Source organism: Salmo trutta, chromosome 14 (genome assembly GCF_901001165.1).
Source record: "Salmo trutta chromosome 14, fSalTru1.1, whole genome shotgun sequence".
Classification (NCBI taxonomy): domain Eukaryota; kingdom Metazoa; phylum Chordata; class Actinopteri; order Salmoniformes; family Salmonidae; genus Salmo; species Salmo trutta.
This window is the reverse complement of record NC_042970.1, coordinates 80,567,957-80,583,804: the sequence shown is the minus strand read 5'-3', so window position 1 is coordinate 80,583,804 and position 15,848 is coordinate 80,567,957. Positions and strand designations below refer to the sequence as shown.

The following is a 15,848-nucleotide window of genomic DNA, read 5'->3' as shown; positions in this document are numbered from 1 at the left end:
AACCAGGAGCCCCACATCTAGCACGTCAAGATGACTACACCTCTCTCTCTCTCTCTCTCTCTCTCTCTCTCTGTCTCTCTCTCTCTCTCTCTCTCTCTCTCTCTCTGTCTCGCTCTCTCTCTGTCTCTCTCTGTCTCTCTCTCTCTCTCTCTCTCTCTCTCTCTGTCTCTCTCTGTCTCTCTCTCTCTCTCTTCTCTCTCTCTCTCTGTCTCTCTCTGTCTCTCTGTCTCTCTCTCTCTCTCTCTCTCTGTCTCTGTCTATCTCTGTCTCTCTCTCTCTCTCTCTCTCTCTCTCTCTCTCTCTGTCTCTCTCTGTCTCTCTCTCTCTCTCTCTGTCTCTCTCTGTCTCTCTCTGTCTCTCTCTCTCTCTCTCTCTCTCTCCTCTCTCTCTCTCTCTCTCTGTCTCTCTCTCTCTCTCTCTCTCTGTCTCTCTCTGTCTCTCTCTCTCTCTCTCTCTCTCTCTGTCTGCCCCACTCTCTGTCCACCCACTCGTTCTCTCTCTTCCTCTCTCTCTGTCTGTCTCCCCCACTCTCTCTCTCTCTCAATTCAATTCAAGGGGCTTTACTGTCATGGGAAACATTTAACATTGCCAAAGCAAGTGAAGTAGATAATAAACAAAAGTGACATAAACAATAAAAATGAACAGTAAACATTACACTCATAGAAGTTCCAAAAGAACAAAGACATTACAAATGTCATATGTCTATATACAGTGTCATAACGATGTGCAAATAGTTAAAGTACAAACGGGATAATAAATAAACATAAATATGGGTCTCTCTCTGTCTCCCCCTCTCTCTCTCTGTCTCCCCCTCTCTCTCTCTGTCTCCCCCTCTCTCTCTCTGTCTCCCCCTCTCTCTCTCTGTCTCCCCCTCTCTCTCTCTCTCTCTCTCTCTCTCTCTCTCTCTACCCCTCCCCCCTCCTCTCCCCCCTCCTCTCTCTCTCTCTCTCTCGCTCTCTCTCTCTCAGTCTAATTGTACAGAAGGATCCTGGGCTCAAACCAACACCCACAATTAGTGGTGCAGTGAAATAAATACATGCTCTTCAGCAACAACCTGTTGAAAACTGTTGCTCCTCCCTCTTTCCCTTTTTCATTTTCTTTCACTATTTATATCTGTCAATTTATTCTCCCCGTCGTTTCTCTCTCTCTCTCTCTCTCTCTCTCTCTCTCTCTCTTTTGTAACTCTGTTTTGTAACTTCCCTGCCCTACTCACTTATGTAAGGCCAGAAAGTTACTTAACAGAAATGTTAGGAACTATTGTTTAAGGTATATTGTTTATTCTATATAGGAAGAGATAACAGATGTATGGTGGGGTCCCAAATTACTGACACCCTGGATAAAGATGACCAATAATGACTGTATAAAATACATAATTCAAATACTAAGATACATGGTATGAAACAAAATAAGGGCAAATCATATTATTTTGTACTAACACAAGCTTGTGAATCTATAAAATTGTTGGATGCATTTGCAGTTTGTTTTGCTTGTATTTTAGATTATTAAGTGTCTAATAGAAATGGATGGTAGATAATGTTTTGTGTCCTTTTGGAGTCATTTTTATTATACAGTAAATAAGAATAGAATATGTTTCTAAACACTTCTACATTCTACATGATTACGGATAATCCTGAATGAATAGTGAATTATGATGGGTGAGAAAGTTACAGAGGGTCAATGATCATACCCCAAGACATGCTAACTTCTCACCATTGTCAGTAACAGGTTAGCATGTCTTGGGGGTATGATATTTTCACAACAGTAATTCATACAACATGAATTTGCATTTTCTAGCCCACCCACTTTTAACCCCACCTCTCACCCAATTTTCCATCTACCCTCTCCCCCACAACCCTCCCCTCCCCCCACCCATCTCTTCCATTTGGCCGGGTAAAGAGCAGACAAATCATAACAAACAAGTCTTAAACATAAATAATAATAACAATAATAACAACAATAATAATAACAACAATAATATAATAACAATAATAATAATAATAATAATAACAACAATAATGATAATAATAACACAAGAAACAAAGCAAAAACATACAACAACCAAAAATAATGATAATACAAGCATATAAAAAGTAGAAGTAGAGTTATTTATTTGATCGTCAGCGACAGTGTCTGACTACTGTAAAGCAATACACTCTACTACAAGGACAAGGCCAGCCTGAACTTCCTGTCTGGAGAGTCACACAGAGGTTGTGAACACACACACAATGCAAACAATGGTAACCTTGGAGACAATAGGGCATTCATATCGAACGTTACAAATGCGCATGTATCAAAATGTTTTACAGCAAACAATGGAAAACTACTACGATTGTTTATATCCAATATTAGCTGTAAGCTAAAACATTGGAACTGAGCATGGACCCAAGCTGAGGCCTACTGTTTAACTTAGCGACTGTGTCCACAACACAACGAAGCAGACCACAACTACATAAAACAAAACTATGACTACTTTATTTACAACTACCTTTTGAGAAGAAACATATTACTTGTTAAACAAGATCTCTTTCTCTGAGCAATTGTATTAGTATAAAATAATAACTTCCTCATTTTTTGTAGCATACAATATAGATCAGTATTTGAATGATTTATTTTATACAGTCATTATTGCTCATCTTTATCAAGGGCGTCAATCATTTTGGACCTCACTGTATAACCAACCTATTACAACTTGGCATGTCTTAAAACTGTCTCCTCATTCAGGTACAAAGTACTGAATGCCAGCGTCATCCCCGAGGGCCAGTTCATGGACAACAAGAAGGCTTCTGAGAAGCTGCTTGTGTCCATTCATATAAATCACAATGATTTTTCAATCACTTCCGAACCCACTGTGTTTCTTTTCCTGTACCTGAGCGAATCCATTCTCTCTGTGATCCACTCACATGTCTTGTTGTTGACTTAAATAAACATCATCTCCATTCAACATTTGAAGGTCCAGACCCAAATGGACCCCTAAGCCCTATCTACATGTGTAGGTAATATTATGTGGGTAGGCCTTGCCCTCTGATAGGCTAGAGGTGGAAGTTTCAACCATATTGCTTATACCAATCAAATCCTCTCATATCTCCACAAGTGCATAGGTCATTAGGTTTATGGAGCGATTTGGGTTTGGGCCTAAAAATTTGGTAATTCTGTATTGAGTGCTTTCATTGGTCAAGTGAATTCTATAAATCAGTTTTCAATGTTTTAAATGGGATTGTCATTTGCCCTCTGTGACATCATCATAGCGTGCCTGTAAAAAGGGGGAGGGGCTCAGCCAGCCCACTGTAGAAATAATGACATCACCACCATAGTTTTTAAAGGGATGTTGGGGTCTTTAAATTTCAATAGGCTCATTATTGAGACTTAGCACTGGTATAAAACGTCTTAAAGGATTTCATGTTCCCACACAAGCCTTTGTTTAATGAAGATGATGCAAAAATCTTCCATTATAAACTTAACTTTAAGCTTACTCTACTTTAACCATGTGGTAAAAAAATGTAAAACCTTAAAATAGTGTTCTGTATGCCTTCATGATTCGGCTACACTCAAAGTTCACATATGAACGACTCAACTCAAAGTTCACATATGAACAACTCAACTCAAAGTTCACATATGAACAACTCAACTCAAAGTTCACATATGAACGACTTCAAAGTTCACACATGAACGACTCAACTCAAAGTTCACATATGAACGACTCAACTCAAAGTTTACATGTGAACGACTCAACTCAAAGTTCACACATGAACGACTCAACTCAAAGTTTACATGTGAACGACTCAACTCAAAGTTTACATGTGAACGACTCAACTCAAAGTTTACATGTGAACGACTCAACTCAAAGTTCACACATGAACGACTCAACTCAAAGTTCACATATGAACGACTCAACTCAAAGTTCACATATGAACGACTCAACTCAAAGTTCACATATGAACGACTCAACTCAAAGTTCACATATGAACGACTCAACTCAAAGTGAAGACAACAGGATGACGTGGTCTAGAAACAGTCCACAGCTCCTGTCCCCAAGCCTAGGAACCTGTGTAGATCAGGGCTGTATGTACACTGCCTTGTAAAAGTAGTCCTACCCCTTGGATTTATTCACATTGTATTGTTACAAAGTAGGATTAAAATGGATTTAATTGTAAAAAAAAAATCTACAATCTACATAAAATACTCTGTAATGTCAAAGTGGAAGAAAAAGGTTTGTTATTTCTAAAGGGAAAATACATCAATCTAGTTGTTGCATAAGTATTCAGCTCTCTGAGTTAATACATGTTAGAAACACCTTTGGCAGTGATTACAGCTGTGAGTCTTCTTGGGTAAGTCTCTAAGAGCTTTACACACCTGGATTGTGCAATATTAGCCCATTATTCTTTTCAGAATTCTTCAAGCTCTGTCAAGATGTTGGGGATCACGGCTAGACAGAAATGGTCAAGTATTGCCATTGTCAAACAGATTTAAATCAAAACTGTAACTATGCCACTCAGGATCATTCACTGTCTTCTTTGTAAGAAACTCCAGTGTAGAGCTGACCTTGTGTTGTAAGTTATTGCCCTGCTGAAAAGTGAATTCCTCTCCCAGAGTGTGGTGTAAAGCAGGTTTTCCTCGAGGATTTTGCCTGTGCTTAGCTCCACCCCTTTTCATTTTATCCTGAAAAACACCCTAGTATTTGCGGATGACAAGCATACCCATACCATGATGCAGCCACCACCATGCTTGAACATAAGAAGGCAGTTACTCAGTGATGTGGTGTGTTGGATTTGCCCCAAACGTAAGGCTTTGCATTTAGGCCAAAAAGTGTATTCCTTTTCAGTATTGTTTTGCAGTATTACTTTAGTGACTTGTTGCATACATGCATGTTTTGGAATATTTGTATTCTATATACTTGTGTTCTTCTTTTCACACATTTAAGTAATCATTGTGGAGTCACTACAATGTTGTTGATCCATCCTCAGTTTTCTCCTATCACAGTCACTGAACACTGTAACTGTTTTAAAATCACCAATGTCCTCATGGTAACATCCCTGAGCAGGTTCCTTCCTGTCCTGCAGCTCAGTTCAGAAGGATGGCTGTGTCTGTGATGTGTCTGGGTGGTTTAATACATCATCCACAGCATCATTATGAACTTGACCATGCTTAAAGATATTGTTATTGTTACCCATCTACCAATCGCTGGCTTTCTTTATGAGGCTTTCTCAAAGCTCCCTGGTGTTTGTTGTTGAGTCTTGACTGAGGGACCATACAGATGTTGTATGAATGGGGGCCAGAGGATGGGTTAGTCATTCAACCGCTGTTATGTCACACAGAGGGAGTCCATGTAACTTATAAGGCTTATTAGGCTTGACTAAACAAAGGGGCTGAATACTTACGCAACGACTCGATTTGAGTTTTGACATTTTTATTAATCTTTGAATTTGAATTTTTCTTCCACTTTGACATTACAGAGTTATTTCAGTAGGTTATTGACCAAAAATGACATTTAAATCCATTTTACTTCCACGTTGTAAGATAATAAAATGTGAAGTAATCCAAGGGGTATGACTACTTTTGCAAGGTTCTGTATCAAGGTTCTGTATCAAGGTACTGTATCAAGGTACTGTATCAAGGTACTGTATCAAGGTACTATATCAAGGTACTATATCAAGGTACTGTATCAAGGTACTATATCAAGACACTGTATCAAGACACTGTATCAAGGTATCAAGAATGCTTATCTAGGATCAGACCGCCCCGACCCCACCCCGTCCATGTCATCTTATCAGACCCCCCCTGACCCCACCCCGTCCATGTCATCTTATCAGACCGCCCCGACCCCACCCCGTCCATGTCATCTTATCAGACCCCCCCTGACCCCACCCCGTCCATGTCATCTTATCAGACCCCCCCTGACCCCACCCCGTCCATGTCATCTTATCAGACCCCCCCTGACCCCTGACCCCACCCCGTCCATGTCATCTTATCAGACCCCCCCTGACCCCACCCCGTCCATGTCATCTTATCAGACCCCCCCCTGACCCCACCCCGTCCATGTCATCTTATCAGACCCCCCCTGACCCCACCCGTCCATGTCATCTTATCAGACCCCCCCTGACCCCTGACCCCACCCCGTCCATGTCATCTTATCAGACCCCCCCTGACCCCACCCCGTCCATGTCATCTTATCAGACCCCCCCTGACCCCACCCCGCCCATGTCATCTTATCAGACCCCCCCTGACCCCCCCCCCGTCCATGTCATCTTATCAGACCCCCCCTGACCCCTGACCCCACCCCGTCCATGTCATCTTATCAGACCCCCCCTGACCCCACCCCGCCCATGTCATCTTATCAGACCCCCCCTGACCCCACCCCGTCCATGACATCTTATTCATTATGATCTAAAAGGCTCCTACTCTGAGCTGCGTGGTACATATATATATTTTTACCTTTATTTAACTAGGCAAGTCAGTTAAGAACAAATTCTTATTTACAATGATGAATGATACCGGGGAACAGTGGGTTACCTGCCTTGTTCAGGAGCAGAACAACAGATTTTGGTCTCTGAAAGGATTGGTCCCTGAAAGGATTGGATAGGAAAGCAATATGGTGAAAACTCCTGGCCTATCAGAGGGCAGGGTTGACCTACCACCATACTGCTTATTTATCCCATTCTTTCAGATCTACACAAGCTGACTAGACTAGCTGGTGCTACTCCGGAATACATCAAACAAGTGGAAAGACTAGAGAGATCCAGGAGGGGTTTGGGAAACACTGGACTAGAGTCTAGGGATCACAGGATGTTGGTGGCACACATGGTTTCCAGTTGTTTGATGCCATTCCATTTGCTCCGTTCCAGCCATTATTATGAGCCATCCTCCCCTCAGCAGCCTCCACTGCTAGGGATTGATTCAGGAATGGGCCAACAGCCATCCTTTCTCTTACCACAGCGCCACAGCTCCACCCAGTGGAGAGACTGGAGAACGGCTACCTCTTAAAACTTTCCCCAAACCAACAGCACCTTGGTGTTTTAGACAGCTCTGTTGAGGTTTAGAGGGTAATAAATGCAACTGTCATCTTGATAACAATAACTGTTTTACAGATTCTAGCTTGACCCTGTGTTAATGAGCTCTTTGTAATGAAACACACCCACACAAACACATACGAGGCCTGAAGGCACAACCCACAATGAGTTTACAGTAACAATGGAGAGGTGGAAGGTCCTCAACCAACAGTAACAATGGAGAGGTGGAAGGTCCTCAACCAACAGTAACAATGGAGAGGTGGAAGGTCCTCAACCAACAGTAACAATGGAGAGAGGTGGAAGGTCCTCAACCAACAGTAACAATGGAGAGAGGTGGAAGGTCCTCAACCAACAGTAACAATGGAGAGAGGTGGAAGGTCCTCAACCAACAGTAACAATGGAGAGAGGTGGAAGGTCCTCAACCAACAGTAACAATGGAGAGGTGGAAGGTCCTCAACCAACAGTAACAATGGAGAGGTGGAAGGTCCTCAACCAACAGTAACAATGGAGAGAGGTGGAAGGTCCTCAACCAACAGTAACAATGGAGAGAGGTGGAAGGTCCTCAACCAACAGTAACAATGGAGAGGTGGAAGGTCCTCAACCAACAGTAACAATGGAGAGGTGGAAGGTCCTCAACCAACAGTAACAATGGAGTCATGAGAAAGGAGCATCATAAACTACTACTCAGACTTCATGGTCATTCTGAAGTCTTTCATTGTGTTATTCTACAGTGGAACTTAAACAACACTATTTCATTACACCAATCAGTCTTCCTGCTTTGGTAAAACGACCTAGGAAGTGTTCAGTACATTGACTAAGTACATATCATGAATGTCACTTGTCTTTAACGAGTTTAGCCAGTTGTCCTAAAATCTGCTATGGTCAATTAGTACTTTCGCCTGTACCAAATAAACTACACATTGTTCTGCCTCAATCCCTTGTTGTTCTGTAAATATGTATTTATCCTGCCTTACAATAAATATAGACATGTTTATTTCTATGTTTACAACCTGTTAAACAGACAATCATCAGACAATGAGCATCATCATACAGAGTTATTTATTGACATCATCAAATCACAGCATACACACACAGCAACTCAGGTTTGGGGAAATGATCAGTCCTAAAACAATGCAAGTCTATGTGTATAAAACATACACAGTACAATGAAATCACACTGTAGTGCATAAATTCATTACTAGAATCAAAACAAGTATTTCTGTGCCCTTGAAAGTTACACTGGGCTGTAGGTTTGGATGGAGATCAGGGGAGTAGTGCAGGAGGGACCCCATCCTTCATATGACATGCTGGGGGGTTCCCAAGGCTCACTCCAGACTCTGGGCCCCTGGGGGTCAAAGAGAATCTCACAGTTAGAGAGGAAACACACCAGAACGACAGTTCCTCTGACCAGGCCATCATTTTCCTGATCATTTCCCAAAGAATCTACATGTTGAATCTGTGAAACAGCCCCTGTTCGCTGGCATCCAGCACGTGGTCACTAAAACACAGCTTGGCGACAGCAGTCAGCTACTTATTGCCTAAAGCTTATGTGGTATATTAGCTTATGAAATTAACTTGAATGAAATACTCACAGCTGATTGGCCCGATGGCTATGGGCTTGAGGAGGACAGATTCAGACACAGAGCGAGAATTTCTTCCAGAGCACACCTGTAGAGAGAAAGAGACCAACCACTACGTCAGAGAGACCAACCACTACGTCAGAGAGACCAACCACTACGTCAGAGAGACCAACCACTACGTCAGAGAGACCAACCACTACGTCAGAGAAACCAACCACTACGTCAGAGAAACCAACCACTCCGTCAGAGAAACCAACCACTACGTCAGAGAAACCAACCACAAAAGTCAAAGGACTTACTGGAATGCAGGAGGAGCTCCCCTGATCACACAGGCTGAGGCTGCAGTGCAGGAAGATGTAACGGTAGTCCCCCTGCAGTAGAGCAGAGAAGCGAGCCCTGAGGGACGAGCCACTTTCCTCCACGGTCACCTGGGTACGATTTGTAGGACACCTGGGAGAAGAGCCAAGAAACAGCAAAGGGTTGAAGGTTTGCACGGCTACACAGACCGTACTCAGCATCAAACATACCATACTTCACACACAAAACAAACACACATAGACATGCAAACAGCTGATGAATAGAGTCATGGACCTGTCCTGAATCATGTAGGTCCGTGGGAGATTATCAGGGCTGGGGGATTGGTTGGCATAGCAGTCCCTTAGAACAACAACAAAACGCTCCATCCCGGACTCCTCTACGGACACGCCCACGCGCAGGGAGGAACCAATCGGCAGGAGGACTTCACCAGCTGGGTAAGACTCTGTGTAGTTGGAGTTACGATACAGAAACATGGAGGCTCTGGCCTTGGCACCAACTCCAACAGCTCCACGACTATTCCTATCAAGAGGTGAACATGAAGCCAGATGACATCAGATATTAGACAGCTTGATAACTTCAGATATCAAAGGTATTACAAAAAACGTGTTAACACGTGTGAACAAATCTTTTATTTAAATGTTTTATTTAACTAGGCAAGTCAGTTAAGAACAAATTCTTATTTACAATGACGGCCTACACCAGCCAAACACGGACGACGCTGGGACAATTGTGCGCCGCTCTATGGGACTCCCAATCACAGCCGGTTGTGATACAGCCTGGAATAGAACCAGGGTCTGTAGTGACGCCTCTAGCACTGTTTAGACTGCTGCGCCTCTCGGGAGCCCCCTTAACACTTCCGAACACTTTTTATATATGAACTCTTAATGTAGGTGTTTCATGTATAACAATATCTTCAATTGGAAAACCAGAAGACAGAATTGTTCAAAACAGTTTGATTTCATAATGACTGTTCTGTCAGAATAAACTTAATAAACATTCTGTGTATTTTCTCACAGTAGGTAGGGTCTGAGGGCCACATCCAGACTGCTCTCTGTCTCCAGAGGATAGACACAGGAGAAAGGATAGCTCACGGGTCGGGAGAGAGAGTCGTTTCTCCCATCTACTGGATAAACAAATAAGCTGTTGGAGTAGACAGCATGGGTGGTGTTAGTCTGAAATAGAAGAAAAGTGTTTACAGTTAAATTAATATTCAGGTCTTATATACAGACCTACTAACAGTAAGGATCAGTTATAGTCTAAACTCTTCCAGTGTTGAATAACCTCCAGTCAGACATTGAGGTAATGAGTTCTCACCTCCAGAGTGTTTCCACAGCGTCCCTCCCGTCGCTCCACCTGGTACCACACCGTGCCGTTACGATCCTCGTGGGCGGAGCACCTAGGGTCGGCCAGGTGAGCTGTGGAAGCGTTCAGACCAGCGGCCTTCAGGTGGGCCCTGTTTAGACCCACCTGTATTATGCTCTGCCCACACACTACCTCTGGGGCCATGATTGGAGGATTGGTGGTGGTAACAGTTATCCGAGGTGTTGCAGGTGTAGCGGCTGTTATAAAAGGTTGATAGAGAGAGAGAATGAAAGAGAGGAAGAGAGAAAAACAAGAGAATACAAAACGACTGTCAGCCAGGTGTGAAGAGCGAATAGTGAGGCACGGAACTCGTTCCTCTGCTACACTGGTATTCTGTTGTCTCCCACTGCCTATTAAACTGTCCCAGTCCCGGGGGGTTAAAGGATAGGTCAGAGGTCATCTTTGGAAAAAGTTGAGTAGCTGTTAGTGTGACTGCATTAATGCCTCTGCTACATCAGAAAAGTGAAGGCAGAGGTCTGGCTCCCGAGGCCGTCTTAGCTGTTAGAGTTTTTTTGATAATGATAATAGATTTATTCATGTCCATGAGGACAAAATGAATGGATCAGAATAGGTTGACTGTATTTTCATATTCCTGCATCTATTTTTTGTAGTTATTTACTATATGCTGTGTTGTTTTCTCAGTGTTGTATGTATTCCATCAGAAGTTGGAAAATGTTGGAAATCAATTTAACCCCTGGGTTGTACTCAGTGCATCTTTTTTCCAATAAGTCAATCAATCACTGAGGAGTAAGATGTGTTTTTCTTAACACTCACCTTTCCTCTCACACCTCCAGGTGATCTTATCCTCACTCATACAGGTGTCATCATCTCTACAGGTAGAACACACCTTGGTGTTGATGTCTGGAAGAGCAGAGGGGAGGGGGGATCATGGATTTGCTGTGACTAGTACACACTCAGGTTATACGACTGATGTACAATGTATTTGTCACTACGGTTGTGAAACCACCGTTGTGGGGTGTCTAAAGTCTCTCCTGACATACTGTTAATATAAATACAGAGACTTGGTTCTGGGTTCAGAGAGTGAAGTGGACACCTTGGAACATTCTTACTGTCTTTAAGAATCAGTAACAAGGACATTATGATGGTACATACCTGCACAGTAGGCCAAATTGCAGGTAATTGCAGGGACAAACTTGTAGACATAGTAGTTTCCATAGCAGGCTTTGACATGGATGGGAGTTTGTTGAAACAAGCAGCAGTCACCAGACCAGCTCCCACAGACGCCCCTCTGAACCACCCCGTCTAACAGCTGGGGATGGGGCTCTGTGAGCCACATGGGGGCGTGGGTTCCACACATGTTAATCTCCACACACCTCTCTGGCATCTGAACGCTGGTGTGCCCCAGGAACAGGCGATACCAGCCCTGAAAGTTGATGCTCTGGTCACAGTGTGAGCCCCCATTAACCTGGTTGTTGTTGTTGGTGGTGGTGGCACGCCAGTCGTCATTCAGTGCGGTATAGTGCTGGCAGGGGTCTGCACAGCCAAGTGTTCCACCAACACTGATACAGTCCTGTCCCACTGGACACTGTGTGCCCCCACAGCTAAACTGGATAGAATTGGCAACAGTCACACCTGCGAAAACAATCCCCCCCATAAAAACGTATGATATCCCTGGGCTCTGGTCAAAGGTTGTGCACTATATAGTCATTAGGAAGCCATTTGGGATGCAACCCAATGTCTCTCTCTCCAGAATTGAAACACTGGCAATAAAGAGAACGAGGGTGATGTCTACATCCTGAACTTGAGAATAAGGCTAAAATAATGAATACAGTGTGTCACACCCTGATCTGTTTCACCTGTCCTTGTGATTGCCTCCACCCCCTCCAGGTGTCGCTTATTTTCCCCAGTGTATTTATCACTGTGTTTCCTGTCTCTCTGGGCCAGTGTATTTATCCCTGTGTTTCCTGTCTCTCTGGGCCAGTTTGTCTTGTATGTGTTATTCCTGTACTCCTTTTTCTATTCTCTTTTGCTAGTCCTCATGGTTTTTGACCCTTGCCTGTTTTCTGGACTCCGTACCCGCCTGCCTGACCATTCTACCTGCCCTGACCTCGAGCCTGCCTGCCACTCTGTACCTCCTGGACTGGTTTTGACCTTTTGCCTGTCCACGACCATTCTCTTGCCTACCCCTTTAGGATTGTTCAATAAATATCAAAGACTCAAACCATCTGCCACCCGTGTCTACATCTGTGTCTCGCCTTGTGCCCTTATACAGTGAGATAAAGGAATGAGAGACCTGCACACGGAACGTTGCTGTTTTGGCTGCAGGAATAAAGCACTGGGGAGCAGCAATATTCTGAGTGAATCTCTCATTCCGTTACCTAAACGGGAATAAGCCAATTAACCCTTTACCTGAGCTGTCTGCAGTAACATGCTTAAAGAACAGGAGCATCATCAGAATACCCGATGACATCATTCTGTTCAGCTCAGACACACGACTGAAAAAAAATGATACAAAGAAGAGTAAAAATGTGAATTCACTGAGGAGCAAAGTGAGGAGGGCAGTGGAAACGCGTCTCAAACAAATATACCAAAAATGTGATAAACAGCAACACACTCAAAGCTTGTCAAAGGTCTGTTAAAAGATAGTCAGGTAGAGTAAGTAGCATCATCATACTCCAAAGCCATTGTAATACAATTGAAGTCAGAGGTTTACATACACCTTAGCCAAAGACAATTAAAATCAGTTTTTCACAATTCCTGACATTTAATCCTAATAAAAATTCCCTGTCTTAGGTCAGTGAGGATAACCACTATTTTGAGAATGTGAAATGTCAGAATAATAGTTGAGAGAATGATTTATTTCAGCTTTTATTTCTTTCATCACATTCCCAGTGGGTCAGAAGTTCACATACACTCAATTAGTACTTGGTAGCATTGCCTTTAAATTGTTAAACTTGGGCCAAACGTTTCGGGTAGCCTTCCACAAGCTTCCCACAATAAGTTGGGTGAATTTTGGCCAATTCCTCCTGACAGAGCTGGTGTAACTGAGTCAGGTTTGTGGGCCTCCTTGCTCGCACACACTTTTTCAGTTCTGCCCACAAATTTTCTATAGGATTGAGGTCAGGGCTTTGTGATGGCCACTCCAATACCTTGACTTTGTTGTCCTTAAGCAATTTTGCCACAACTTTGGAAGTATGCTTGGGGTCATTGTCCATTTGGAAGACCCATTTGCGACCAAGCTTTAACTTCCTGACTGATGTCTTGAGATGTTGCTTCAATATATCTACATAATTTCCCTCTTCATGATGCCATCTATTTTGTGAAGTGCACCAGTCCCTCCTGCATCAAAGCACCCCCACAACATGATGCTGCCACCCCCGTGCTTCACAGTTGGGATGGTGTTCTTCGGCTTGCAAGCCTCCCCCTATTTCCTCCAAACATAACGATGGTCATTATGGCCAACAGTTCTATTTTTGTTTCATCAGACCAGAGGACATTTCTCCAAAAAGTACGATCTTTGTCCCCATATGCAGTTGCAAACCGTAGTCTGGATTTTGTATGGCGGTTTTGGAACAGTGGCTTCTTCCTTGCTGAGCGACCTTTCAGGTTATGTCGATATAGGACTTGTTTTACTGTGGATATAGATACTTTTGTACCTGTTTCCTCCAGCATCTTCACAAGGTCCTTTGCTGCTGTTTTGGGATTGATTTGCACTTTTCGCACCAGAGTACGTTCATCTCTAGGAGACAGAACGCGTCTCCTTCCTGAGCGGTATGACGGCTGCGTGGTCCCATGTTGTTTATACTTGCGTACTATTGTTTGTACAGATGAACGTGGTACCTTCAGGCGTTTGGAAATTGCTCCCAAGGATGAACCAGACTTGTGGAGGTCTACAATTTTTTTTCTGAGGTCTTGACTGATTTCTTTTGATTTTCCTATGATGTCAAGCAAAGAGGCACTGAGTTTGAAGGTAGGCCTTGAAATACATCCACATGTACCCTTCAATTGACTCGAATAATGTCAATTAGCCTATCAGAAGCTCCTAAAGCCATGACATCATTTTCTGGAATTTTCCAAGCTGTTTAAACTTCTGACCCACTGGAATTGTGATCCAGTGAATTAATTATAAGTGAAATAATCTGTCTGTAAACAATTGTTTGAAAAATTACTTGTGTCATGCACAAAGTAGATGTCCTAACTGTCTTGCCAAAACGATAGTTTGTTAACAAGAAATTTGTGGAGTGGTTGAAAAACGAGTTTTAATGACTCCAACATAAGTGTATGTAAACTTCCGACTTCAACTGTATGTTACGCAAACATAAACTACATTATAAACCGAGTGGTTCGAGCCCTGAATTCTGATTGGCTGAAAGCCATGGTATATCAATCAATCAATCAAATGCATTTCTAAAGCCCTTTTTACATCAGCCGATATCACAAATTGCTATACCACGTGTTTGACAAAACATGTATTTTTTACTGCTCTAATTACGTTGGTTACCAGTTTATAATAGCAATAAGGCACCTCGTGGGTTTGTGATATTTGGCCAATACACCAAGTCTAAGGGCTGTGTCCAGGCACTCCGCGTTGCATCGTGCTTAACAACAGCCCTTGAATGTGGTACATTGGCCATACACCACACCTCCTCGTTATTGCTTAATTATATTATTAAAATCATATTTTGGTTAGGAAAAAGTGGATTCTTCTAGTTGAGAGAGAGCACTTACCTCTGTGAACTGATTTCAATGGCCTTCGATGTGACTGATTGGTTGTTAATTGTCTTCTCAGATATCTCTACTGATACAATACAGCATTAACCAAATACAGATACAGATATTCATGCTGTAGTACTGTAATACTGAGGAAATTATAAAACCTACCTTTTTGTGATGATTTTGGATACCACAGACACCTGTGGTACAACATTGCAAGGGGAGAGAGGGGTTTGATTTAGCTAATAACTCACTATTAACAGTCAAATCTTCTCCAAATCACTGGCCCAGTCAATCAGGAGAGATTTCCTATTAGGGTGCCTTCAAACCAGAAGTCATTAAATGGATGTCTAACGCAGGGCTGGTAGAAACGCTGTTCTCTGTTCTCTGTAGTTGACGGATGAGTCTTTACATCTTTCCTGACGGACAGCGCATCACGATCTCAGAAACAATAAAGTACATCTTACCAGTCTGGAGTGAGCCTTTGTTTGTGGTGGAAAAGAACCAAGCCTGCTTGATTTATATACATATGCCGAAGAGGGAAATGACTGTTTCAAATGGTAAAATTAATATTTGAAATTCAAATAAGAGCAATGTTCCAACATCTGCAAACTGTTAGCGGTGGCACCTCTCACCAATGAGTTGTGTTTTATACCCCCATCTTTAAACCGTCAAAATAAAGAGAGTCTGCTGACTGCTGACACAAACATAAACAAGACACCATAGATTGTGTGCACAGGACAGTTGGCATGAGTATAGTATCCTGTAATGTATCTTAAACTAACATCACCAACAACAGTAAACACACAGGACAGTTGGCAGGATTCTTATCTTCTGTTTGGTAGTCGATGATGATGGCGCAAGATCCTGCAGTGAAAAATAATCAACTGCGATGTCTAGGTAACTAGGG

General features: G+C 42.8%; 2 protein-coding genes across 2 annotated transcripts in view; both read right to left on the bottom strand.

Moving 5' to 3' along the window:
- Window positions 1-8,296, bottom strand: part of LOC115147895 (lysyl oxidase homolog 4) — a 49,477-nt gene extending 41,181 nt beyond the window's left edge. Inside the window, exon 1 of the mRNA XM_029690154.1 lies at window positions 8,243-8,296. Coding sequence (XP_029546014.1) covers window positions 8,243-8,296 — 54 coding nt within the window. The remainder of the gene's footprint in view (window positions 1-8,242) is intronic.
- On the bottom strand, window positions 8,045-15,409 carry LOC115147572 (uromodulin). Its single transcript, XM_029689825.1, has 12 exons — window positions 15,406-15,409; window positions 15,107-15,138; window positions 14,954-15,023; window positions 12,635-12,720; window positions 11,378-11,857; window positions 11,039-11,125; window positions 10,217-10,461; window positions 9,917-10,074; window positions 9,176-9,421; window positions 8,884-9,034; window positions 8,597-8,672; window positions 8,045-8,349 (listed from the first exon to the last, which is right to left on the bottom strand). The coding sequence occupies exons 4-12, from the start codon at window positions 12,696-12,698 to the stop codon at window positions 8,330-8,332; spliced, it is 1,527 nt and encodes a 508-aa protein (XP_029545685.1). The 5' UTR covers window positions 12,699-12,720; window positions 14,954-15,023; window positions 15,107-15,138; window positions 15,406-15,409; the 3' UTR covers window positions 8,045-8,329.
- Between the last annotated feature and the right edge of the window lie 439 nt (window positions 15,410-15,848).

Coding starts and splice junctions, on each gene's coding strand:
- LOC115147572 (XM_029689825.1), bottom strand. CDS start 12,698: ATGATGTCATCGGGTATTCTGATGATGCTCCTGTTCTTTAAGCATGTT. Junction 9,035..9,175: donor ACCTACATGATTCAGGACAG/GTCCATGACTCT, acceptor CTCTTCTCCCAG/GTGTCCTACAAATCGTACCC. Junction 8,350..8,596: donor AGCCATCGGGCCAATCAGCT/GTGAGTATTTCA, acceptor TTTGACCCCCAG/GGGCCCAGAGTCTGGAGTGA.